A 27004-nucleotide genomic window follows, 5' to 3' on the forward strand; every position below is an offset into this window, starting at 1 on the left:
AAAGCAGATTAGTAATCACGATTAAATTGGCTTTCAAGCCCAGCCATATATAAGACCACTCGTGATTTTTCCAATATGGATACGACGCAATTTGAAAATGACGTGCAACGAGTTCCATGGCAAAATATATTCCATATGGATAATGTTAATGATAAGGTTCAATTTCTGTGTTGGAATATGTTACACTTGGTCAATAATTACACGTCCGTTCGAACTATTAAGGTTACTAAGCGGAATGAACCTTGGATAACAACAACTATCAAAATTGCAATGAACTTACGGAATAAAGCTTTGAAAAAATTTAAGACAACTAAACTGCATACTGACTGGTCCTATTACAAAAGTTTGAGGAACCAAGTAAACTTCATGGTTAAGCAAGAAAAGGCAGCTTTTTTCAAGCACAAGATTAATTCTAACAATAAACAACTCTGGAAAGAGTTAAAGCAACTTTTATCTCCAAATAGTGTACAACCTGACTTACCCGCCCATTTAGATAATCCAGAAGCTATAAATACCTTCTTTGTAAATTCAATTCCTAACTCAAATGACCAAAACGTAACTCAGTTGATCAACTTTTATAAAAATAATAAAATAATTCATAATCAGTCTTTTAAATTCTCTACTGTCGAAACAAGCCACGTTGCGAAAATCATAAGTGGTATCAAGTCAACTGCTTATGGTTCCGATGGAATTAATATCAACATCCTAAGACTATTCTGCCCAATTATCGAACCATACCTTACTCATGTTATAAATATGGTACTTTTAACAAGTATTTATCCGGAAGCCTGGAAAAAAGCTGTGATAACTCCATTGCCAAAGACACCTCGCCCAAATGAATTTAAAGACTTGCGCCCGATAAGCATATTACCAGTGATGTCCAAAATAATAGAAAAAATAATGAATGACCAGCTCAGAGCATACGTTGACGCAAAACACATAATTCCTGATCACCAATCCGGCTTTAGGCCGAATTATAGCTGCACCACAGCTTTGATCGATACTGTCGATGACATTATTACTGCTACTGACTCCAAACTCATCTCTGTCTTGGCACTGTTAGACTATAGCAAGGCCTTTGACACTATCAATCACGGCATTCTTCTCTCTATTCTGGAAAGCATTGGATTGTCATGTCAAGCAGTGAAATTGTTTGATAGTTACTTAACTGGACGGTGTCAGTCTGTAAAAATTAAAGCTACTCAATCAGATTTTTTATCAACTTCAAAAGGTGTTCCACAGGGGTCTATTTTGGGCCCACTGCTGTTTATTATATATACTCACCAGTTTGACAAATGTATTAAGCATTGCAAATTGAAGAAGTTTGCCGATGATACACAAATGTTGTATTCATTTCGCGTAGAGGAGTATTTCACTGCTACTCGTAAAATAAATGAAGACCTTCACTCCATTGAATCAGTTTCACACATGCACTCATTATTCATAAACCCATCAAAATCTTCAATCATAGTTTTTGGGAATGAAGACAAAATCAATTCAATAAAAGACAAACTCAACTTCACTTTGCACGAGACGACCATACCTCTCCAATCTGAAGTAAAAAACTTAGGCCTCTCTATTGATAACTCTTTCAGATATAGTACACAAATTAACACTTACATAAAGAGAAGCATTATGAATTTGAAATTGTTATTCCCGCACAGAAAAACCTTACCAATTCATATAAAAGCTATGCTTTGTAACTCCCTTGTACTGTCCCACTTTAACTATTGTTCCGAAATTTATTGGTCGTCTATAACGCAAGACGTGGCAAAGCGTATCCAACGGGTACAAAATAGCTGCATGCGTATGATATTCGGCATACGCAAGTTTGAGCACATCTCCCATAAGTTGAGTGATCTGAACTGGCTAGACATGAATAACAGGAGAAAACTACTATTTGCAACACTATGCCATAAGGTGCTTTTATATAAGAAACCAGCGTATCTTTATAACAAAATCCGCTTTCGAACGGACGTTCACAACTTAAATTTAAGATTTTGTGGTTTAATTTCTCCTCCTAAACACTCCACTGCTTTATTTGAACGAACCTTTCAGTATCAAATTTATAAAATTTACAATAACATACCACCTGAGTTTAAAACGTTATCAGTGTCCTTGTTTAAAAGAAAAATGTTCCTATATTTGTTAAAACCTAATTATAATTAATTGTGCAAAATACGATAGTAATAGTAATCGTCAGAACTAATCTTAACTTCGGCCGACATCCCAGAATTTAATCCTAGGCAACAAATTAGCACAACTCTGTTATTGACTTCACGGTCCCAATGGAAGACCAAGGTAGCTGACTACCAATTTGAATTGGCACCGTGTGATTTCTCCGCATCTTTGGAAACTTGTATTGTTCTCTTCATGGTATATTTTATATACAAGATGTGTGAGAAATAAAGGCTATTATTATTATTATTATTAAAATAATGTGCCATTTGCCATAGGATTCCATTTAAAATTTTAGGGGTTAAGCTCCCTACGTAGAGGGGTGAAGACTTGGGTTCGTGATTTGTATTCCAAAAGTTGTCCCCCTCGAATACAAAATTGACGTGTTCGATGATTTTTCGAAATTTCTAAATTTAATACCCCAAAAGCCCTCTGTATACTTCTCGTTGGGCCACTCTGTATATTGTAGAATGTTTTGTTAGCACTAAAAGTTTTCTTAAAAGAATAAAATGTTCAATAACACTTGTAAATGAATATAAAATTGCTGAATAAATGACAACACATGAATGGTTTTGATTTTGATTGAAACATACGCAATTATAAGGTAGTTTATTTATGATTTGATGACATAAAACTATGACATATTCCGATTATGACAGACGCTGCGTTAAGTTAGCCCCCTTTGTAGAATTTAAATTTCGTCGATCCGATTATAAGGGGTGTTACGTTGAGTTGCCACCCCGTTTAGAAATGTTTAATTGCTCCGAAAGAAAAGACGCACAAATCACTACAAAATGGGCACAAAACTACGGTAGTGTCATGTGGACACGAGAATGATGGTGTTCCAGTATTAACATGAAGCCCAACAGATAATTTTGATTTTCTCGTAAACGGAAGGCGCACAAAATTTGGAGATTAACGCACAAATTAACACCAATTGAGCTCGATACTTTGGCACTGTAATAACCAATTGGGGTGCTAATTTAATCCACCTGTCGTCGTGCCTTTTTGAAAGTACATTACCGTTTATACCTATTTGTTTAAGGTTATTACAAAAAACTACAAGATAAAAATGTAGAATTATTCAATTTGCAATTACCTACACCTGTCCTCGTATAATAATTTTCATGGTTATGTCTATGGCGATGACAAATTATTCAGCGAACATGTGTCATTGAAAAATAGGTCCTAGGCAATGTACAACAACAGAAATGTTTATTGCAAGCGAAATTAAACAAAAATAATATTGTTAAAACTATTAATACACATGTTATTTCATTGCTTACAACCTGCTGTGGTGTAATAAAATAAACGGATACAGACTTTAATTCAATTTTAATTTAAAATTGAAAGTAATTATAAATAATAAAAATGATGTCCATGTCGTTTGTTAACTTTGATCGTAATCTACTTAAGTCTTAAGTCTTCTATCAAAGAATTATTTCGGTATTGATTACGCTAGGTGAAAGTAAAATTAACTGATGGCGGTTTTTACTTGAAGTAAATGACTTTACCGCAATGGTCTTGACTAAAAATTGTACCGCTTGATTGATGTGTTTTTTCTACAGCGAATGCAGAGGTATCCGAATACGCATTTCGTGATAAATAAGGCAATTAAAAAACATGTTGCATCGCGATAATACAGCTTATAAAGAAGTCATTACTTAATAATGGATAGCATTTATCACACCCGTCAAATGTTATTGTGCGTTATACACCAGTAATAACATTAACTATTGCAAAACGATGTTATCTCTAGTGTGAACACGTTAACGTAATTTGTTAACCAATACAACATTTATTTGTGACTTAAAGAAAACGATCAAAGCAATCGCTAACGAACAGAAGTCGTTAGTGTTTGCAATCCATCATAACCCAGTTCATTTTTTTTCAAAAGCTTAATGAAAAGGTTAAAAACGAACGCCTTTTTTCTTATAAAACATAATTTTCTTATACACAACAAAAGGTATTATGTGAGAAATTCTTATAATAATAATTAGTAGCCGCCATTGATGAAGATAATAAATAAAAAAAGCATCACAGGTAGCCTAATTGAGGTTTGTACTCATGTCCACCCAGTTGGAAGTCTAATAAACTTTAATTGGAAACACCTTTATTTTATTCATTTTATACAATAAGGCCCTTTCTTTCGATCGACGCTCCGATGCCGAAACGTTTATAATTCTCACGCATAACAAATTTGCGCTACCACATTCAAATCATAACTGTTCATTAATATATATTTTTTTGTTTAACAAATAAATTTGTTTTTGTTTAGAGCACAATGCGGGGATTATTTTCGCACGATCTACTGCAAAAGAACTCATTAGCGGGAACCCAAATATAGCAAAAGTCATTCATTGATAACGGTACATTAGTTTTTACATGAAAAATGAAATCATTATTGATTGATGAATTAAAACCCGCTGTTAATTCCATTTCGGGTTTCGCCGACAATGCGATAAAAAGAAAATTACAAATCAGAGTAGTTCGAAATGTGATTCATTTATCTTTTTTTTTCGAAGTTTCGTCAACGACGGAAGAAGCGTTACAACGCCGTTGAAAAAAGTTGTCATCTCTATCATGGCTTGTCACTACATTTTCGTAAAAAGTTAATGAATAATGTACCAGTAAGCAAACTCGTCTCGATCATTGCCTCATTTCACTTTCACACCTGTCTTCTAATACTCTCATTGTATATTCTGCGTAGCACCTCAAGATTCTATACAGATATCTTTTTTTTAAGTTGCAACCTTTTAGTTACAAATGAAATGAAGCAATGTAGTGTTATAAATAATTAGGTGAAGATTAATATTGAGTAAGTTTTTAAAGTGGATACATAGATGATGAAGATTATGATAAATATCCATTGTGCATTGCATTGGCTTTCTAAATATAATGTTCTATGTTCATACAAAAATTGGCTCCCTGGCGGAAAACTCCTTGAACGTATTGATATAAACAAAAAACGAAGAAAAAATAGGAAAATCTCGTTTTTGATCGCATTTGACTTCATTTATCTTCTTAACTATTGCTCTGAGGGAAAAATAACGAGAAATGAATTTGTTTAGAATTTTCAATAAGATACAGTTGGTACGGAACATTTATTTTTAAATGTTATTGATGATTTTTATGGAAAAATATAACATCCCGAAAATTAATAATTGGTTATTAACTAAGTACAATTCATCCGATCTTTTTTGTAAATCAGTATTTGGTCACTTCTTTTGATAACAAAATAATATGACAAACCCGATCACCGTAGGTTGCATAGTCATCGATTAATTAAACAAACAAGTTAAAAAAACGACGCTTTGTGTTTAAAATTCTGTGACTTCCAGAGCGTTCTCAATTTTTTTATAGATGGTGGAACCCTCGGTGGAACCCTAAAACAACCTTTTCTAACAATTTTCCCGATGATTATTGCAAATCGACGGACTGTGGAATTTTTTTTCAAAATCCGAAGAATTTGGAATAATTTTCGAAATATAACAAGAATGTAAGTCTATAATAGGCGAATGGAAAGCTCTCGGAAAAACGCACTTAAAAAAAAATACGTCAGAATCAGATGAATGGTTCACGAGAAATCAGCTTTTTGACTTTGGTGCTTGTTTTCTAGACAACCAAAAAAAAGATTTTGCACATTCTTTCAAGCGTTCACTTTTTTATGCGTTTCTTGACCAAAATAAATGATTTTTATTAATCAGAGTCCCAAGGGCTTATTATAGAGTTACCTATTTCGGAAGTTATTCCATTTGTTAGTTAACTAAAAAAATTCCACAGCCTGTCGATTTGCAAGAGTCATCGGGACAATTTTTCGAAAAGGTTGTTTTAGAGTTCCACCATCTCTAAAAAAATTGAGAACAACGAGAATTGACGAAATGTCAAGAAAGAAAAATTTTAGAGAAGAAAATTTCCTTCCGAATAGATATACATCAAATTTTTGGACGTTGAGTGGCGCAATCGGATGAACGATTAAAAGAGGCATAAGAGACAACCAGACAAACATCCATTTTTATTTATAGAAGATAACAGCAGACCCGATGAACGTTGCATGGCCTATCCCGACGAACCTCGTGTATATGGCTAGATTCACCTAGCTTAACATTTCCATATAATCCGTTTGCAGACTTACAGCCCTTTGAATTTTCTTTCGAAATTGGTTTCTAGTCTATAACTTTTGATTGAGACTAATCGAAAAAGTACGAATCGTTTTGGATTCTACGCACCAAAATGAATAAGAAAAAGTGTTTTCCTGAGAAATTTTGGTGCAGTCGATTTTTGGTAAAAAAGGAAGGTTATACACTGCCTTTTTTTGGGGCCCGAAAAAAAAATTGTCTCAGATCGATCCGAAAAAAAATTTTTCTTATAGAATGTGGCCTGTAGAATCCATAATATCAAACAGTTCCAAGATTGGGCTACTAGTTCAAAAGTTACAAATTGCAGTGTACATATTTTAAAATCTTTGAAGTTTTGTGAGTTAAGAGATGCCGTTGCGGGACATGTTGGTGAAGTGTTGCAAATTCACACTGTGCACATTTTAAATATTTGAAGGTATTGTGAGTCTTGGGGGGGGGGGCGGTTGACTGGTTGTTATCCAACCCGAACGAGTACGGCCACAGCTTCGCCACACACACTTCTCTTTACATTTTTTCGTGTTTTTTTCCATATTTCGGCTCGAAGACGAATCCAACAAATCAAATATCATGAAAATCGGTTAATAAGCCGTTCTTGAGTTATAAAGTGCTGTAACATAAACGACTTTGTTTTATATGCAGTCAAATTCATTAAGAAGTAGACATAGGGATTTGTGTGTATTGTTTTTCCCCATGTCTACAGATGAATGACAAAATTTTTTCTGAAGGGACTTCAGTTTTGTGCGACCAAAATAACTCGTATGCACGCATTCTGCACTGCTATTATGGATTTTGCAATTGCAAGCAAACAGTGTGATAAATTTTATGCTTCTGTTAGAATTTCAGTATTTCATAAAGACTTTAACCCACTCTAATAAACAAAAAATTCATATCTTTTTAGCCTTGCATTTTAGATAGATAAAGAGTAGTGCGCTTTTAGGTTATGATGAAGAGATATTAAATTCGGCCGCTAGTTTCTTATGGGGTCCTGCTTTGGGATTTGGACTATACTAATTGACAAGATCAACTCTTCGTTCAGATACATCGCACACGAACGAAAATAATATTACGGAAGCCAAATCAACAATATTCAAATTAATTAATATATTAATAATACTTATTCCCACGTAAACAACTAACAATAGGAAAGCAAAAAAATAAATAAATAAATAAAATAAGAATAATGTGAGAAAGGACTGCATTCAGTGTAGCAATATATCTTCCATGCAGCCCTGTCAAGGATAATATAATAGCAACACAAATGTATGAATAACACTAATGAACGATCACTCACCACTCATTGAGAAAGAAAGTACAAAAATAAAAATAAATGCTACAAAATCTATAACTGCAATGTATTCGATATTACTGACAGCCAGATCTTTATTTGATTTAAAAAGTTATTTTGGTTGCATAAAATCAGGGATCCTTCAGAAGAGATTTTGTCATTTAAAAGTACTAGAAATAGGGAAAACGATACGCGCAAATCCCTATGTCTGCTTCTTAATGAATATCACTGTAAAAGATTACAAGCTATTTCTTTTTTCCTAGCCAATTTTTACTCGATAAGCTATCATTTTCATAATTTATCCTTGCAATGTTGCTTATTTCAATTACACTGCCGTTTTAAAAACATGTGCTTGTTTTATTTCTGTATCTCACTTGCTTCACCCTCCGACAAGTAGGAGTGGTCCTAGTATTTTGTTGTTCAGGTTAAGCAGCTTTGTCTAGACGATCATGTGCCATGGAGTGCAGTTAGTTTGGGTGGGAAAGTTTTCGTTTTAAATTTTGAGCTGCGCAGTATTGCAGAGCTGGTCTGGGTACGTTACATACTTAACAAAACCAACACTCTCTACGAAAAATTACAGGTCGATATTACAATCGACCGTTCTTTTAATATTCTTAATTTATTTAATTTATATGGAGGCAAAGAAAATAATTTTCTTGGGGCCGCTTCAAACCAATATCTTTGTTGACTACTCACGAAAAAACATCTTAATAGGCGTTTTCACGTATGTACTTTCGATTATTAAAAACTACCTCCTCTTAAAATCATAGACGCTAAACGTAGGTATACTTTGGCACCGATGATCTTTAGTCAACGGTTTTTCAGAAAACACTAGGCGTTTAATTAAATCGAAGAATTACCGCCCCGGTTCCCATTACAGCACCCCTGCCTATGTAAATATGTTTATTCAAAGGAAACCTTTCCCTCAAATGACTACCATGGATACCACGGTCTGGTTGAATGGTTCTCTCTGACATTTTCTTTTTTTTTAGTTGGTCTTTTTTTGTAATTACACTTCAGATTACCTACTTATTGACATCCTCGTTTCTTCTCTTAACTGATTATCCATCACTTGAAATGGAATGCTGCATGCTACTGGCTGACCAACGAAACTAAACATATAATCATCTAGTGGATAAAAGTGTAACAATTAAGAAGACGGAATTCGTTCGTTTTTAAAAATTAAATCAGTTCAAGTTTATTAGCCATAGCACCTACAACAAACTCCCATTTCGACAATAACAAATTCACCTGTTTGGTTGAAAGCAATATACAACAGAACCACAAGTTGCTTTTCAGCAAACAGAGCCAGTTATATTAATTAGGTAGGTAAGTACTTCAATTCATTGCAGAATTAATAATGATGGCTTTGGGTGAGTAATAAATTACTCGACATAGTCAGTCCCCAATAAAGCATTGTAACGAATTCACCCTTGTTTTTAAACATTTACATTAATTAATACAAATTCCTAATTGTGCATACATTTATATCGCAGCTTAAATGCATACCAAACAGTTGCCATAAATATGCATAGAATGAACGATAGCTGAAAATTGTTTAACAAAACCAGCTTGGAAAAATGCGTTATCTACTTGAACCAATATGCAATTTAGATTTTTGAATTAGGAGCAAGTATGAAGATTAGACCGATAAACCCTTTACTATTCGAGTGTATTTTTTGTTTCATCAAGATACCTGCAACTTATTAATTACATCAACAACTCGTTCGCTTATGTAAATTACTGCATATTAATCTGCAGATTAGCATTCATTTCCGCTAGAAGCTACAGAAGCTTAATGAGAACCGAATTGCTTTTGCTATCAAATTAAATACGACACACTCTAAACTATAACACAGACAGGACCGGATTCGTGTCTTGTTATTTTCATATTACATCAAATGTTGTAAATTATAGGCGCCGCTGTGCTCTAAACAGTATAAATTCTTAACAGGTGTAAATCGATTGGAAACAAATTTAAATATTCATTTTAAAATAATCCAAACGCGTTTATTTACGGTCATTATGCATACGAGCGGAAACAAACGCCGTTATTAGCGAGTCATCTAATTTTCGTTCTAATTTAATTATAAAAGTTTAAAGTTTTTGTGAGGCCGACTTGCACATGGTAATTAACATAAGGGAACATTTACGCTTACAAAGGCTCGAAATCTTGTTAATCGAATTGAATTCACAAAAAAAAGTAAGCGCGCGGGCATTTGCTCGTTTGCATAATGTATAAAAGCGTTTTAGATGTTAAGATAATCTAATATCTCAAAAATGATGTCGGAAAATAAAAATGTAAATTAAAGAAATAAAATTGCAGAAAGTGGTGTTGAGTGGTGGTAGCTGGATAGTAATTTTCTAATTAATAACTGGGACAGGTGCGCACCGTGCACGCTTGGTTGCATCCATTCTAGCCCTCAACGCGTTTATTAATTTGCATTGTTAGGAAGCAATTACGTTAACGGAATTTGTAACATGAGTAAAATTATACAAAGCTGCGTAGGATGTGGTTTCGGTGGTCTCTATTGAAGCCTTTTTAAAATATTTTGCGGTTTTTTGATCAGTTTAGAACTTTGCTGTGTTGTTAGTACGACCGAAACAACGTAGGTATTAATTACCTACGGTCATTGAATTTAAACAAGTCTCGCGATTATGGGATCACTTATTGGAATAAAAGTTAATAACCAGATCCTCCATCTAAGTATTTTTGACGATCCTTCGCTCTATATTTTATTAAGATGTTTGTTGAGATTCTTGTCTTAATTGTCATTTTACTTTGGACCATTTCTCAATTAATGTCACCCATCTCTTTGGGATTTTGTACACAAAATCACTTGAAAAATACTTAATCTGGCAGGATTTCTCTCTAAATTGAGCTATTTCGCTTGGTGACTCCATTTACGGTGGCTGGTCGACTGTCGCACTATAAGATTCTTGGTTCGAATTCGAATTTTAATAACGAACTGCTGTAAAGGCCGCATGACACTACACTAAATTTAGTACGAAATTTTTATGACAAAAATTTGTACAATATTTTGTGTAGTGTCATACGCATTTTGTAAGAAAACTTGCAACAAAATTTGAGGGCAAAAATTATTTAGAACGTGTTCTAAAAACTGCATAAATTATATACAAAAACTGCGCAGAAAGTTGCCACGCATTATATCTGTTTATTTGTAATGACATGACCAAACATATAGCATACACGTGCGTTTGTGCCACCTTATAATCAAACAAGTTAAGTATTTTTGAGCATCAATGTCGTGGTCTAAGGAACAATGCCAACTCTTAATTCAAGAATATCAAAAACACCCTTGCCTATACGCAACAAAATCCGCATTATACAGAAATAAACATGCACGTATAGATGCTTTGCATAAAATAGAAGCCGTGCTAAAAGAAGTGAAGCTAGAACCACATAATATAGTGCTGGAAAATAAGCACAATTCTCTACATACTAATCCAAACAGCACAGGCGCAAATACAATTTTCCTTGCCAAATTTAGTAATAGTGTCAGACAGAAGTACATTTTTTTATTCAAAATTTTGTATCAAATTTTGATTCAAATTATGTTTATAAAACTGGTACTAAATTTAGTACAGTGTCATACGGCCTTAATAGAATAATTAATGAATCGAAATAAAGCAGAACTTGCAAAGTCAAAACGTACACCAAATGAAGAGCACCAAGAACTTTAAACAAGTATAAATTGTGCCCAACTTTCGTGCAGATAGAATGCATTTTTTTAGCACCTCTGCGAATTCTCCGAATTGAGCGGGGTAAAGAATTTATGAAGACCCCGTGTAATGCGTGATGTTTACACAATATTTTGATAATTGTTTTAGATATGTTTTGTCTTTTTTTTTTTTGTCTTTGCAAGTAGCCCCCTCCGACACTCCGCTCACGGGATATTCATTTTGACTCCACCGTCTTCGCCAATAGATGTGCTTTGGCCAGATGTTTCAATAGTTCTCGGTGAGTATTCTCCTCCTACATTCCATTCTTGAGATTTTCGCGCATAAAGTGTCATCAATCATCAATAAATATGTCTCGTCCAAGCGTCCCTTTTTGCATTTGTGTGTACTCTCGTCCGACACTATGTTCTCGAGATATGAAGAATTAATTATATCTTCTCTCGAAAAGATGTTCGAGAGGAGGGCAGAAGGAATTAGTTCCTGCTGTCCAGACTTTTCATTAGAATATCATACCAGTTTTTAGCCTCCTTCCCCTCTCCCAATTAAGAAACGGTAAGGAATTATAACCGATGTCGATAATAGGTTGTGGATGAAAGCGATAGTTGGTAGCATTGAATTCCTTTCATTCTGACCTTTCATTAGAGTACCATGAAGAATAATGTGTGCTCCTCAATTTTGATAAGGGGTAAGAGAGAAGGGCGTTATTTGGTAGAAAAGAGTTCGTTTCGTTGAATGATGATGGGTAAAATAGAATACAAAATAACTTGATCCATTCATAAAAACATATTGACCACTGAAATTCCGATGAAACGAATTTTCTGGTACTATTTTAAAATGGTACTTCAGTACAGAGATGTTCAAAAATCACACACGCATTTTAGATCTGTTACAACTTTTTGAGGTTATTGAGTTCAATACCTTAATCTGGTAGTACGTAAAAGGACCTATTCCCCGGAAGATTGCCTAAAAACATATATAATTTTTAAGCATATTTCATGCTAATGTAACAAATACTTATTTATTTCTGGTATTTTAGAATCAAGAAACATTTCTCTGGTATATTCTTCGGCAGAATACCTGTTTCGTTTTATCGAAAGCTCTTCTATAATTTTGTAAAAAGTTAGTACGACGTCTCAGCATCTCACTAAGCCCTCAAGAATCAATTCAGGGACTGTGCAATGTAATACCCTATTGTCGATGTAGAGCGACATCAAGGTGCCAACAAGTCGCCATCAAGTGGATAAAGGATTAGGCACCCGCGATAACGGATGAAAGCGAATTTCCATGAAATATGAATATTGGATTCGAATTCAATATTCATATTTCATGGAAGTCTCGAGACTTCTGTATTGTTTTGCTATTTTTTTGTTTGATATATAAGCAAATTGAATTTGTGTTTAGTATCAGTTTTAACATCACTGCCAGAGTCATAAACAGCGAAATCCACGCTCGTGCTATAAATGTACGTTATAAATTACGAATTTATTGCAAATGGTAGCCTATACATTGAAGGTGTGCCAGACGGCCTTCAAATTTTGTTGATTTGAGGGGGGCCACCCCCATTAATTATTTCCCGAGATGCTATTTCTGGAAGTAAAACGTACATCTGTTTTACATGGTGCAACCAATTTATCTCAGCTTTGCCTACCTATGTCTGCAGTCATTGAATAAAGAATTAAGTTATTCAATGCTGTAGTGGAGCGGGAGGAAAGAGGGTAAACACACTTTCTACCCTTGATGGCATTCTAATGAAAGGTCTCATCGAAAGGAATTGGTTTCTACAAAAACAGTGGGTGAGAGAGGGGTGCAGAAATTGGTTTTCTCTTGAATGGTACTCTCAAGATATCAACGAAAGAAACGATTTTCTACCAACTACGGCCCTTAATTTCTGCCAACCATACTCCTCCTCCTCGGTCCCCTTATCGTGATCGGTTATAATTCCTTATATCTCAAGAGCGAATTGTCGGTGGAGGATACCTCTTATGTACGACTATTCTTACTTCGGATAAGAAAGCGCAAAGTGGCTATGTTGCACAGTACACACAAAGAGTTCGTTAGGTAACTGTTCAGGGTACCAGAAGGTATGCGCACTAATTTGTTTGCTTTAAAAGAACAACAAAATTTTCCGTTGGTTTCCAATGTAACACTGGAAAACTAAACTTATATTTGACTATTCGTATTAAAATCTTATTATGGCGAATATTCCAGAAATCCAGGTAGACATAGAGGCGCCATGAAAGATTAGTAATCGGCGATAAAGAACGAAGGCGGATGTGACGCAATCTTTCGGGGAAATATGATGTGTTTTGTTCTAAACTGTCCAAGAACATTAGGAAGCACTCTAGAACAATCGAGTTTACTATATAAGCAAATCGAATTGCGTTTTAGGATAGTTCCAATTTCAACTCCAAAGTAATAACTAGTGATAACTGTTACAAACTTATTATTCATTCGTCATAAATAAATAAATGACGTACTTAAATTTAAGTTACATTATGCTATAGTTTTGTGGGTGGAACTTAAACATTTTTATGGTGGTGGGGGAGGGGAGGGAGCAAGTTAACGTGTACAGTGTTGTACTGTTTCTACACTATTCGAGAACATTCAGAAGCACTCGAGAATAATCGAGTTTGATATATAAGTAAATCGAAATGCGTTTTAGGACCGTTCCAATTTCAACGCCGAAGTAATAAATAGTGTGCGCTGTTATAAATTGTGGATATGCGAGTGATAAATAATATTTTTACTGTTATAAATCAAATCACTTCAAGATTGTTATAAATTTATTGTTAATTAGTCGTCAATAAATAAATGACGCTATTAAATTTATGTTATAGTTTTGTGGGCGGTACTTCTAAGACCATGTTTAGAAAATTTAAAAGCGGTAAATTAGAAATCACTTATTGAATGAGTAATCGAGAATGTCAACTTCGATTCGGGCAATAAACTGCACCCTCGAGACTAAAATACACATTTCGGTCTCAGACCACTAATTTCAGTCCCTGTGTAGGGAGCGGGAAAGAATACCCCTACTGCAGAGACACTGCATGTCGTAAAAGGCGACTAATCAACCGTGATTGGTGGGGATCTCGATAGTGTCACCAATATACTTTCTCTTTGTTTTTTGTAAGGTTTCTTTACCAGGTACGCATTTTATTTATGAGCTCCTGTGTCAGAGGTTTAAATTCTTTTTTTTGCATACGAATTTTAGCTTAATCAGGGTTTAACAGTTAAATTAACTACTTTAATCAAGGCAAACGTCATTTTTTTTTATAGAAACGAATGAGTTAACAGCTCCGTTAAGCTTTGATTAACTTGTATGCAATCGGTCTTTAGTGTTTAAAATGACTGGTCTACTCGCGCAATTGTTTCGGGGAAATCTTAACGATTACGAGTATTCCGTGGTGAATCTTTGTTGTGGGTGATAATTTTTAGGGCGAGTATTACGGGAGAATTTTCCTACAATGGTTTTAAATACCTGGCGAATATAGTATTAGAATATAGTATGAGAGCATACAAACACTAACACTGAACAATAAACAAGGCCAGGGCAGTGTGAAATCTTGTCAGAGATAATTTTTTTTCTAATTATGACATTTAAAGTGTCACTTGACACTTGTTGACTTTGTGAGATACCTTACTTTTCAACAACCAGTTGGAAAGTAAAATACTTATTTCGGAACTGGTGATGAAAAATCAAAATTAGAAAAAATATGTAAAAACCGAGGTAAAACCCTCAAATTTTAAAAAAATGTCCTTTTGTACTCGTTTTGTTCGTCTGTCTGTCTGAAACATGAAGTGTAGGTTATTAAGTGAGCAATCATATTAGATTTGTAAAAAAAAAAAAATTTTATTTTATATGTATGTGTATGATACACTAGGTTGAGTGGTAGAGCAACAGTTGTACGTCCAGGTCAACGTGTTGAACTCCGCCTAGATTATTTTCGTTTTAATTTTATTTACATTATATAATTTCGTAATAAAGGCATTATTATTATTATTATTAACGGTCGATCCTCAAACCTTATCGTGAATAAATTTATAGTTGAAGGATGACTGGTATACCTACCTATTGAATATGAGTCCGAAAAATTCCCTTTCTGAAAATGTTACGCGATTCTTATTACATTTGCTTGGAACTACCGACTGCAGTTCAAAAACGGTTGAAAATCTTGCATTAAGATTTAATGTATAAAGAATAATCCGAAAAATGGTTTGTGTATGGTATACTTAATCGAAGATTTTAAAACCATTTAGCAACAATTTTATTACGCGATCATTTAATAAAACAAAAGGCTAATTTCATAACGTAGGTACATACGTCTATTGAGATGATTAATTTAGAAAAAAAAACATAATTAATCTATAAGTACTATAAGCCCAAGGTTAGTTGTTACACCTTTGCGCTTTCAGTCTACTTATTTAACGAAAACTGTGGCTATATTAGATGCTTCTGTACTTACATTAGTATAGAATTTGGTTCTATACGGAAAGCTGATGGGAATAGATTTTCCATAATTTGACCGAGGAACCCCTTATATTTTCAGATTAAAAACTTCAATTTTACATAAGTAAGTAGGTAACTTACCTTGATAGGAAGCACTCTTACATATAAGAGATGATCCATAGTCTGTTCCTCGATCGCTATATACCAGGTGATACATAGAAAACTTACCGCGTCTGCTATTACTAAGTAAATGGCTACGTGCCCTTGTATTTTTTTATTAATTGGTCTTATACTAAAATTTTGGAGTACTACTACAGGAAAACTAGAACAGAATAATTAATTACAGTGTAATTAAGTACTTTCTATTTATTTTACATTTACATCCTATTTTTAGATAAATAATTACAATACTTTTGTAGACCATCAATAGCAAGGTGAAGATCTTCATTTCCACAGACTACTTTTAAAAGAAAAAAATAGTCCAAAATGCGATTTAGGTAGGTACGTGCCACATTTCGCTTTAATTAGAAGGAAAATGGCATAAAAAAACATCTGTTCTCGCTGTCTTTTGTACAATTTTTTTTCTGTAACGACAACTGTTAATATGTAAATAACTTTACATAGGGATAATGGCGGTTTGCACATACTCGTGTAGTTTTTAAAGTACATCTAATATTACACAACATTTTGTCAAAGTTGTCCTCACGACACTTAAAAGCAATTTACCTTTAAATAAATAATAACGTTCAGCTTTTTATACACTTTTCGGTTATCACAATAAAAGTTCTACGCGCGGTTTCTATACATGAATAGTGTCCTCGTCGTCACTGGGAGACCTTCTTCCCGCGGTACCGGGCGAGCCCGGATCTAGCGGTGTGTCAGGACTAGGTGACCGAATCGGTGGCGGTTCCGCAGATTGGCTATAGTAACTCGATAAGGAACTTAGCGAACTGCTCGCGGCGAGGTTGCTTAGGTGTGCACTAGGTCCTGGCATTCCTAATCCTATACCGGGAGGGTATAGGCGGTAAGGTAAAGGTTTTTGTAAGGTTGCGGCCGCTGCCGCCGCCGCTTGCCTATAGTAAATATCCGCCGCACTAGGTGTCGCTGCACTAGGTCCCGATTGGGGCGGGTACCAACAGCTGTAGGGTGGTGCACCGTATAGCCTTTGGAACGCCGCGTAGTTACCGGCTTCGGCTAACAGTTCTAAACCTACCGCTGTTTGACGTTTCCACTTCGTCCTGGAAGAACATAAAGAATACTCATCAGTTTTATCAAGCGGATCAATTTTTTGTTCAATATCTATAACATTTTTAGATCTTATAATATTTTCGTCGCGATTACTTTAAACGTGTGATCCTGATCACCAACCAGCCGATTTAACTATACAAAGTGTTCCTAAATATGATATAAATACGGAAAGGGCTTTTTCTTTGATTTATTTTTTGACTAAAAGTCATATATAGGTCCGCAAATGCTTCGTTACCGACCTACGGAGTGTTATAGTTTTATCGTACACTTTACAATTTAAACCTTCAAAAGTTCAGTGGTAGAAAATGGAGCATGAACTTTAAAAATTTTTAAAAAACTTTCAATTTTAACAGGCTGTAGACATTTTTTGTCTGCTTTTTGCTAGTTTGGTACTTGGGTTTACTTTTATCATCAATCTTCGCTCCCCGTACTTTCCCAAAACTGTATCAGTCAGATTAATTGAATTCAATAAGTAAATGGTAGCGAGTTAAAAAAAATGGTCGGTCATTTTTTCAGAAAACCGTTATGTGCTGGGTGGGTCATGTAGTGGAAGTATTTTAAACAACACTCCATTCCTTACTTAATTTTTGCATTTGACAAAATATTCTAGACATATTTCATATAGAATGTCGCTAAGCACTCTCCTTTTTCCATTTTAGTAATTCTCTCTTAGCAACTCCGTAAGTTTTGTATGAAATATTCAGTCAGACAGCAATTTCCTGGCAATAAGTATGATATGAACCCAAAAATGCAACAATATACAGGGTGTTGTATTTACAATATAAAAAAAGTTGGTTTTGGCTACTGTTACATGGCACACATTGTAACTAAAAATACCAATGATCGCATCCGCGCGCTTTTTTTTTGAACATTCATTCGTTTCTTATCGAATTTATTTATTTATTTATATTAATGCATACCACGCATGTAAATCAGAGTCAAGATATGCATCACAAAGAAAGTAAGAATCGATCGTCAAACAGTATTATAAAACCCCATAATATAAAATTTTTACAAGAAAATACATGCAGGGTGTGTTGTAACACATTTCTATTATGTTCATGGTATTCTCTGGTATCATAAAGTGTGCTTAGCTAATCCCTAGTGTTTCTATTCTTTTGATGTTCTTCAATATTGTTCTCGGTGTTTAACATTATATGACAATATCAAAGGACTAAAAGAATACCAAAGGACACAATACCACGAGAATTCTTAACCTTCCTTTTTTTACCAAAAATCTACTACTCCAAAATTTCTCGGGAAAACACTTTTTCTTATTAATTTTGGTGCGTAGAATCCAAAACAATTCGTACTTTTTCGATTAGATTTTTCAATCAAAAGTTATAGACTAGAAAAGAAACCAATTTCGAAAGAAAATTCAAAGGGCTGTAACTTTTGAACTAGTAGCCCAATCTTGGAACTGTTTGAAATTGTGGTTTCTACAGGCCACATTCTATAAGAAAATTTTTTTTCCGGGTCGATCTGAGACAATTTTTTTTTCGGGGCTCAAAAAAAGGCAGTGTATAACCTTCCTTTTTTACCAAAAATCGACAGCACCAAAATTTCTCGGGAAAACACTTTTTCTTATTAATTTTGGTGCGTAGAATCCAAAACAATTCGTACTTTTTCGATCAGACTTCTCAATCAAAGTTATAGACTAGAAACCAATTTCGAAAGAAAATTCAAAGGGCTGTAACTTTTGAACTAGTAGCCCAATCTTGGAACTGTTAGAAATTATGGATTCTACAGGCCACATTCTATAAGAAAATTTTTTTTCCGGGTCGATCTGAGACAATTTTTTTTTGCGGGCCTCAAAAAAAGGCCTTCCTTTTTTACCAAAAATCGACTGCATCAAAATTTCTCGGGAAAACACTTTTTCTTATTAATTTTGGTGCGTAGAATCCAAAACAATTCGTACGTTTTCGATTAGACCTCTCAATAAAGTTATGGACAAAAGACAAATTTCGAAAAAAAATATAAAGGGCTGTAACTTTTGATCTAGTAACCCAATCTTCAAACTGTTTGAAATTATGGACTCTCGATCGATCTCGATCTCAACCAATTTTTTTAGACGTATTCTTAAGGATATAACTGGTATAAGAAACGTCCTGGTAGGTACCTCCTATATAATAATAATAATAATACGCTCTTACTCCCCCTAAATTTGTATATAACAGTAGAAATATAAAAAAAGCTAACCCCATACAAAGTATAACTTGATTTTTTAAGTAGTATTAAGCCTTTTAAATTTTTAATGTATTTGAGTGACAAGTATTTGAATACTTATTTTTTTAAGTATTTGAATACTTTTCAATGTATCTGTATCTAGTATTCGCTTGTGCTGGACGCAAAAGTATTTAGTATTCAAATACCTTTGATTTGTGTAAAGTATTTACTATTTAGTATTCAAATACTTTTTGAAAGTATTCTGCCCAGCTCTGGTTTTAGTGCTCTAAGGCTTCATCTGCACCTAGGACACTACAATTGACAACCTATTTCCCGTCTATGTAGTTCCATATACACTGATAAAAAAGTCTGGTTGTAGTTAAGAAAGTGATTTATTTAGCTAAAATTTATTTATCATAAATCTTCCATATTTTCCATTTTCCTTTTTTAGAAACTAAGAAATTCAGTTGTGATTAATAAACTAAATATTTTAATAAATCTTATTAATAATGATTGTATCATGCAAAATAAAATCGTTGTTTATTAACTCACGAACGACTTCGAATTTTTCAATTCTGTTTTCAATAATAAGTAGACTATAATAGTCAAGGAATACTTCATTAAGTTTTGGTCATTTGGACTTTCGGTCCGTCTGTCTGTGTGCATGATAACTCGCGAACGATTTCGAATTTTCCAGTTCTGTTTTCAGTAATAGGTAGCGAATATGGTCAAGGAATTAACTAATTAAATTTTGGTCATTTGGATTTGTCGGGTAGTTGTCTATATTGCTTTAAAACGGTTTTACATTACGCATTGTGATGACATCCATGGGGTACCTCACTGTCGCTTGCACTTTGAGACTGAGCGGAGCGAGTTCAATTTTTTTGTTAGGACTCTATTTTGTTCTATTTTCAAGGTATATGGCGTTGTTTATTTATTTTTCGTAATCATCCATGGTATAAATATTTAAACCGTTTATTGTAAGTGCGAAATCGTTCCCTTTCACCGTAATTTAATGTGCAATTTATTATCAGGTATATATGCACCTATATCTAGGCTGCAAGTACAGAATAGAGCAAATATTAGAAGCAATATTAGAGGTATAGAGGAATGTAACAGAATTCACAGAAACATCACTTTTTAGCGCATTTTTGAAAAAAATACGCTATTATATTCGTTATTGCTGGCAGGCCGGCTGTCCGCGTTAGATCTCCACAACTACAATAGCTAGAGACTTCAACTTTTCACTAAAAGCTTTCTGCTATAGTGTAGATGTGCAGGCACTAGTCTATTTTGAGTTAGATTACTTGTGAGATCGATAATTGAAGAAAATAATTTCGATATGGGTTTCGGAGGTGCTATAACTTTACCGTTAGATAGCGCTACCAGTATAAAAACTTATTATTTACTTTGTGATTTGTTTTACAAAATGAAGACGTACCGTCAATTGAAATTAAATTAATTAAAAATTAATTATTTAACGCAGCCAAAATTACTCGTGAGATCCATCATTTCAAACTTCGCTAATAAAATACTGACCTGCATTACCAAAAATGCGCTTTAATCATGCATATGCTGATATACAACTTGTTTAGATTCCAGATTGCAGTTACGCCCCCTAGCGGTCATTTCAGAAACTTAAAAATATTTTCCAGGTTTTTCTCGTGGCCGTTTTAGTAATGAATTTTTTTACCGCAAGCCTCTACGATGGACAGGTTCCCAGGTACAGTACCTCGCATTCTTATTTAGCCACCCTGTACACTGAGAGAAACCCTTAGCTTAATAAAAAAGAAATGTTTATTTGGGAAATTTTTGTTTATCATCATATCACATAAGTTTATTTCTTTATACCATCCAATCTGCAATATGTGCCTACTACGCTTGAGTAAATCACCATTTAACATCGTGGGGACTACATATACCGGGCGATCAAAAATGAGTGGCGGTCGAGTCGCATTTAGAAATTCAAGTTTTCAAGTTAAAGTTACACATATTTACAAACTAACAAACAATTATTTAACAATAAAGTATTACCTATTTGATAACCGATTAATTTTATTAACAGTAAATAAATTTTAATAATTATAAATAAACCTTTTTCTCAGTGTATTTGGATCTGTTAAGAAAATTGTAATACATCCATCTCAGCTCTGAGATTTTTATTTCAAAGACGAATATTGTTATGTTAAAAGTCAACCGTACACAAAATACCTACCCTAAACATTTTTTGTGTAGAATTTAATACTGAATGTTCCTTGGAATAGGTCACTCCGTCACTCATAAATATTGTATTGCTGTCACTAGCGACTACTGTCCGCCATCCAAAAACTGATTCTCCATGTTATAATTAAGACTATTCAATTCATTTAACATTTGTCACATTTCGACCAGTGAAATGTCGAGATTTCAAATTGTTGAACCAATGGGAACGAATTATAGTGATAATTTCACGTGTGGTATTTCAGCGATAATTCACGTGTGGTATTTCAGCGACAATTCAATGCGATTATTCAATGACATTTGTCAAACTTCCACCAGTGAAATGTCGCGAATTTTTTTCGTATTAACCGGAACATTCTTCTTAGTTTGTTAATCAATTTCGACAACCGACTTATCACCACATCTTTTAATTTAATCACTCATAACGAATTAGCTTGGAGCACAAAAGTTCGAATAAAATCAATAGCAAAATGAAAAGCAACTTCCGTAATTTATTTTGACGTTTATTGTTGTCATGGAAATACATTCGCGCGGGTAATTATGCTTAATTTTTCTTTTGATTCATTGAATAGTCCTCCGAATACCATTCGTAGTCGAAGTATTTGTAGATTATTTTTGAGCTGCTGCTCCACTCATGCTAGTTACGCTTTTTAATACCACTCGCGCAAGCGCTCGTGGTATTAATCAGCGTAACTAGCATTCGTGACAGCACCTCAAAAATATTCGACAGTACTTCGACTACTTATGGTATTATATATGAGAATTTTATGTGAATTTTTATGGCTAATGTGTTGTGGTATTCGTCAATGCAGTAATGTGAATTAGTTTCGTCTAGATTGAAGTCCTCTTGTTCAGTGATCATTTTGTTAGTGGTAATTTGTGAATCAAGTAGCTAACCGACAACGAAATTTTTCAATTAAATGCAATTAGCGATGCATTGAGAAAATGAAAGCTATATAGTGGCACACGCATGGCAAAATTTGAGAAATTTTATTTTCCTGTACTATAACTAACACAAAACATTGTAATTAACAAAATTAAAAATTGCATTGACGCCTTTCCACTATTCGTTTCTTGAACTTGCACAGAACACTCATGTAATTTTATATTGTAATCAAATTTTCTTTGCTTTCTTACCGTAAACGGTAAACGATTAGTTCTAACTAAACGAATGTTATTAAATGTCGATATAATCAATGTTTAACATCGATAGGAACAAATAACGCTATCCTATCCGAGCGTATCGTTGCGAGCATTTAAATGTAAATTATTAAACAATATCTATTCCGTGTGCAGAAAATAATGTTTTATGAAATTCGAGGAAGTTGTATAGATACGTGGTGTGGGTATAATAAACATAAGTACTAGTTATGATATAACATATGGGGGAACAATTAAGTTATTTACCTGACTGTAACTAATTTAGTATTACGTAAATGAATTCATAATGGCATGTCATTGTGTAAAATATAATACGACAATTATACAACTATATTGTTTATATTTTCTATTCATGGACAGTTTTTCTAATTTATCTCCGCTCGAATATTTAAATACATTCCAGCTCACAAACAAAATAATCATGGTGAATGTTGAAATGGAGGCCGGATATGAGATTTTAGTTTTGTTTAGCTTTAACTAATTGCTTGTGGAATTTCCGGATTACAATATATTTATCTCGCGATCACGAAACGCTAATTTTTATTAACAATAAGCCAGCGCGTTCTCCTTTGTCTCGCGCATCTCACAAAGCGCGATTGCACAATTTTTCTCCTTTTAGCAGTTTTAAAGTAATTTGCAAGCACTTACGGATAGTTTAGCATAAATTACGTATCAAAGATAAGCAATTCTAAACACTTCCGGCGGTTGCTTTCAATTGTTCTGCAGTGTGGTGGCGCAGCGATCGAGATGGTGATTAAACACGCAACCCTTAAGTCACACAAAGGTTATTAAATGGCTTTAGTTACAATTAAGTAGTAATTTTATACGTTTTATCACTGTTTTTCTGCTGTAATTTTCTTAATTGTGAATAATGTCCCACTCTTCATAATGAACAAACTTCACGACACCTCTAATGTTATATTTGTTGTATGTGCCTGTTTGATTTATACTGTTTTATTACTTTGTAACTTTTTATTACGCTACGAGCAGCATAAAATGCAAAATCGTAAAAAGGGTATCGTTAATAGTATTGTTTATAATCACGGGGTTACAATACAATACCAGTAGCTGCTCCTGAAATAGGTAAACTTCATATTGTACCTAGACGTTAAAACTGTCTATACTCGATTTTCAGAAACTCTAAAGTTCTGTTACAAGGCTTGGTAAAAGGGCGAATTGCTGTTAGAGACTACTTCGAGACGCAAAGACACAATCTTACAAATTGCTTGTTGCTACTGCATTTTTAGTTTCTGGGGGAATATAAAACGAAGTAACCTGATGATCAGGTGCAGAACTACACTACTTTAAGATGGTTTCTTTGAAAATTATAGAAATTACTGGTACAGTCCGTTTGTATTGTCACATATCTTAAAAAATCTTTATATTCGAGATTGTCACGATAATAATATAAAGTTATTAAAATGAAATCGTTAAAACACATCGTTCAGATGCTAACTAACATGTACTTGTTAGTGTATAATTAGTAATTATCTAATTATGAGTTGAGTTATTATTTACTGCTGTTGTTTGATATGGTAAAAACTATTAATTGTGTTTTTTGTTGATTATATAGTCGTAATGAGAGACGTTTAAGGCTGTACAGGATTCCTGATTTAAAGAATAGGTAAAAATATTGTGCAATGACTTCTTGGAAGGAGATCTGCACATCTTGGGGAATCTACATCCAGGGTGTCCTAACGAAAATTTTGTAGAACTACCGACAAGGAATTGTTAACGAATGCCGGAGAATAACGCTTGAGCTTGAGGAAATGTAAGCTTTTGGTTTCAATCAAGATCGTGTTATTGTATCATGTATATAAATTTGTGCAGGCCATTTTGAGCCATGCATTCGTTAGTTTAAACCTTTTTGGGCCTTTTTTAATTTTTAAACTTTTCAGATTTTAAAGCGTGATTTCTCATCGATTAAAAAAATCTGCTGTAGCTAGCACAGATACCACCTGCACACCTGAGAATGTACGATTCTGCCCTTTTAGCACTAAGAATATGTGTACCAAATTTCGAGATTTTGTTTGATTCGGTTTCCTGGTGCTTCAAAACGTGTATTTCCGTCGGGCGCCATTTTTTACCCCAATACATTATGCAATGCTATGGTTAGTATAGTGTGTACCTAAGTATCACATTTTTCAGAGATATGTATAATTTATTCAACTTCGATGAGCAGTAGTATGGGAATGGGTGGTCCAAAAAATCTGCGTCTGGTCTCATTCAATGCAGAATTTAATGACCTAAAACTTTTAATAGGCTCTTTTGGATATTGTGAGTCACTTACAAGATATAACCGTAAAACTGCAAAATAACTCTTTATTTAGGTAAATTTTTACGCCCCACCACTTAAACACAACATATCAAATTTGGTCCATATTTTTATGGAAAATCTTTGGGAATATACTAAGAAATTTTTTAGATCTTGAATTAAGTTCAATTCCCAGGAGCTTTTTTAAAATCTCGCTAGGAATTTGTGTAATACAAATCAAAAGATATACGCTTCCTTATTTCTGATTATGTTAAGGTTAACAATCAGATCCTTGTACACTAAAATGTACTCATTGTGTTTACGAGACAATTCACAAATACTGCTTTAAAAAACACGAGTTAAATCATACCGATTCTAAAGATTTTAAACGACAATTAGAGATTAGGTTATCAATGGTTTTAGTTTTCTGAGGTTTGGTTCGTTGTGACACTTTGTACGTCATAATTGGTATGTATGTTCTCCTCCTCTGAATTGGTCCCAATTACCTTTTGTTTTTTTATTTGGATCCAATACAGTTTCAAAACCCGTTTGTTTCGTTAGAAACTAGTTTCTTACTCCTCGAACTCGATTCACCTCGCTGATTCGACTCGCTGGAGACGCTATAAGCATGTCACAAGCACATTTCCCTACAATGAAGATCCTGGATGAATGAGGATCGAAAAGTCGGGCTTTTGGGTGACCCGAGTTCGCAAGATCGACGGGTCTACTCGGGTTCAGTCAAGTCACATCGAGTCGCCTGTTTAGTGTACTGGTCGAAGCGGGCCTTGACTAAATTGAGTTCGCGTTGTGGTCGTGACCCAATCGAGCTTCGCAGTCTAGCCGTTTCCCCTACCTCTTCCATCTCTGATTGGTACTGATGAGGGAAACTATCCGTTTTTTGTTTTATTAGTAGGAGAGAAAGCACACCTTTGGTTGGTTCTCCAAACTATGGTTCTTGGTTTTTAAAATTCTCTTGAACTGAATTATCTCGTAATTGTATTCGGTCTATTAGAAAGTACAGGAAGAAAAACTGGAACCATTTTCGTATAGTTGCAACGTATTTCCATTAATAAAATAAAAGAACGCACCGAAGTGGGCAATTATAAAAGAAAATTTACTTTCTTATGTAAGACGGTTACATCTCCATTACATGCTTCGTTTCCGATTAAAATCGAACTACATGCACACGCAGGAAATAACAGACGAGTAACCACAATTAAACATAAAGAGAAAGTATCTTACAACGTTAACAAATTAATCACGAAAAAATGTTGCTAATATAATCAATTATAATGAATTGGCCTTACACAATTAATCCCCAACTTTCAAATTAAGGTGTTCCAATTACGGTTAATGTAATTTACGTGTACATAAAAACCTCTTAGATGGAGGGAATCGTAAAGTGCTAAAACCCTTTTCCAGAGGGACATTTACATTTTGAATAGAAGCTATAAAATCATTAAAGTATCGTTGATTTATGATGGCGTATTTAGAATATAATTTATTTCAAGTGGAGGGACGAAAGGGTAGTACAATGGGGAAGAAACGGTTGCCGTTTGGGTCGGTAAAGTGGTTGCTGCTTACTAATGATATAGCGTGTTTGATTGTTGTAGTGCTCCCGAATTCTGTGTACGTATATATATTTACAAGCTGTTCACATTGCGGTCGCCCGGATAATTAAGTAGGGGAAGAAATGATTCCAATAAATTCTTAAATTATTGATAATTGAATGCGGTTTCGGTTACCACGATAGTAAATAAATTAGAATAATTGACGTACACGATTTTGGTTTGAATTTTTTATTAAACGATCACGTCAGGATTGTTGTTTACGCGATTCGGTGAGTTTCTTTGAATTTCGCCGTTTTGGTCAATTTATTGATGATTCTGAAAATGGGTCGCCTCTACTTTAAGGTTTGAAAGACAACACTATCGCAGGTCAACTTACACTGATGACCTGCTCCTTGGAATCCTTGTCACTGTGTTATTAGTTTGTTACTCAACCCTTTACAAAGGTAAAAGTAATAACCATTCAATGGTTTATAACCCACGTCTCAAAGATGAATATATCGCAGTTTTCAGAAACGTGCGTAAAAGGTCTATATAAGACATTAATGAAACCCTATTTGTAACTATGTTATTTCGCGGAGAGGAAAGACACATCCCTTGAGACATATATGACACCCTCGCAGACATTTTACAAAT

General features: G+C 34.2%; 2 protein-coding genes across 2 annotated transcripts; one reads left to right on the forward strand and one right to left on the reverse strand.

Moving 5' to 3' along the window:
• Positions 1-75: 75 nt before the first annotated feature.
• LOC116163917 lies at positions 76-7328 on the forward strand. Its single transcript, XM_031478045.1, has 2 exons — positions 76-1177; positions 7255-7328. The coding sequence occupies exons 1-2, from the start codon at positions 76-78 to the stop codon at positions 7326-7328; spliced, it is 1176 nt and encodes a 391-aa protein (XP_031333905.1).
• An 8771-nt stretch (positions 7329-16099) lies between these two features.
• On the reverse strand, positions 16100-25662 carry LOC116163918 (homeobox protein B-H1-like). The gene is made up of 2 exons (XM_031478047.1): positions 25529-25662; positions 16100-16989 (listed from the first exon to the last, which is right to left on the reverse strand). The coding sequence occupies exons 1-2, from the start codon at positions 25660-25662 to the stop codon at positions 16551-16553; spliced, it is 573 nt and encodes a 190-aa protein (XP_031333907.1). The 3' UTR covers positions 16100-16550.
• Positions 25663-27004: the final 1342 nt, after the last annotated feature.

Source organism: Photinus pyralis, unplaced genomic scaffold, assembly GCF_008802855.1.
Source record: "Photinus pyralis isolate 1611_PpyrPB1 unplaced genomic scaffold, Ppyr1.3 Ppyr1.4_LG2, whole genome shotgun sequence".
Lineage (NCBI taxonomy): Eukaryota > Metazoa > Arthropoda > Insecta > Coleoptera > Lampyridae > Photinus > Photinus pyralis.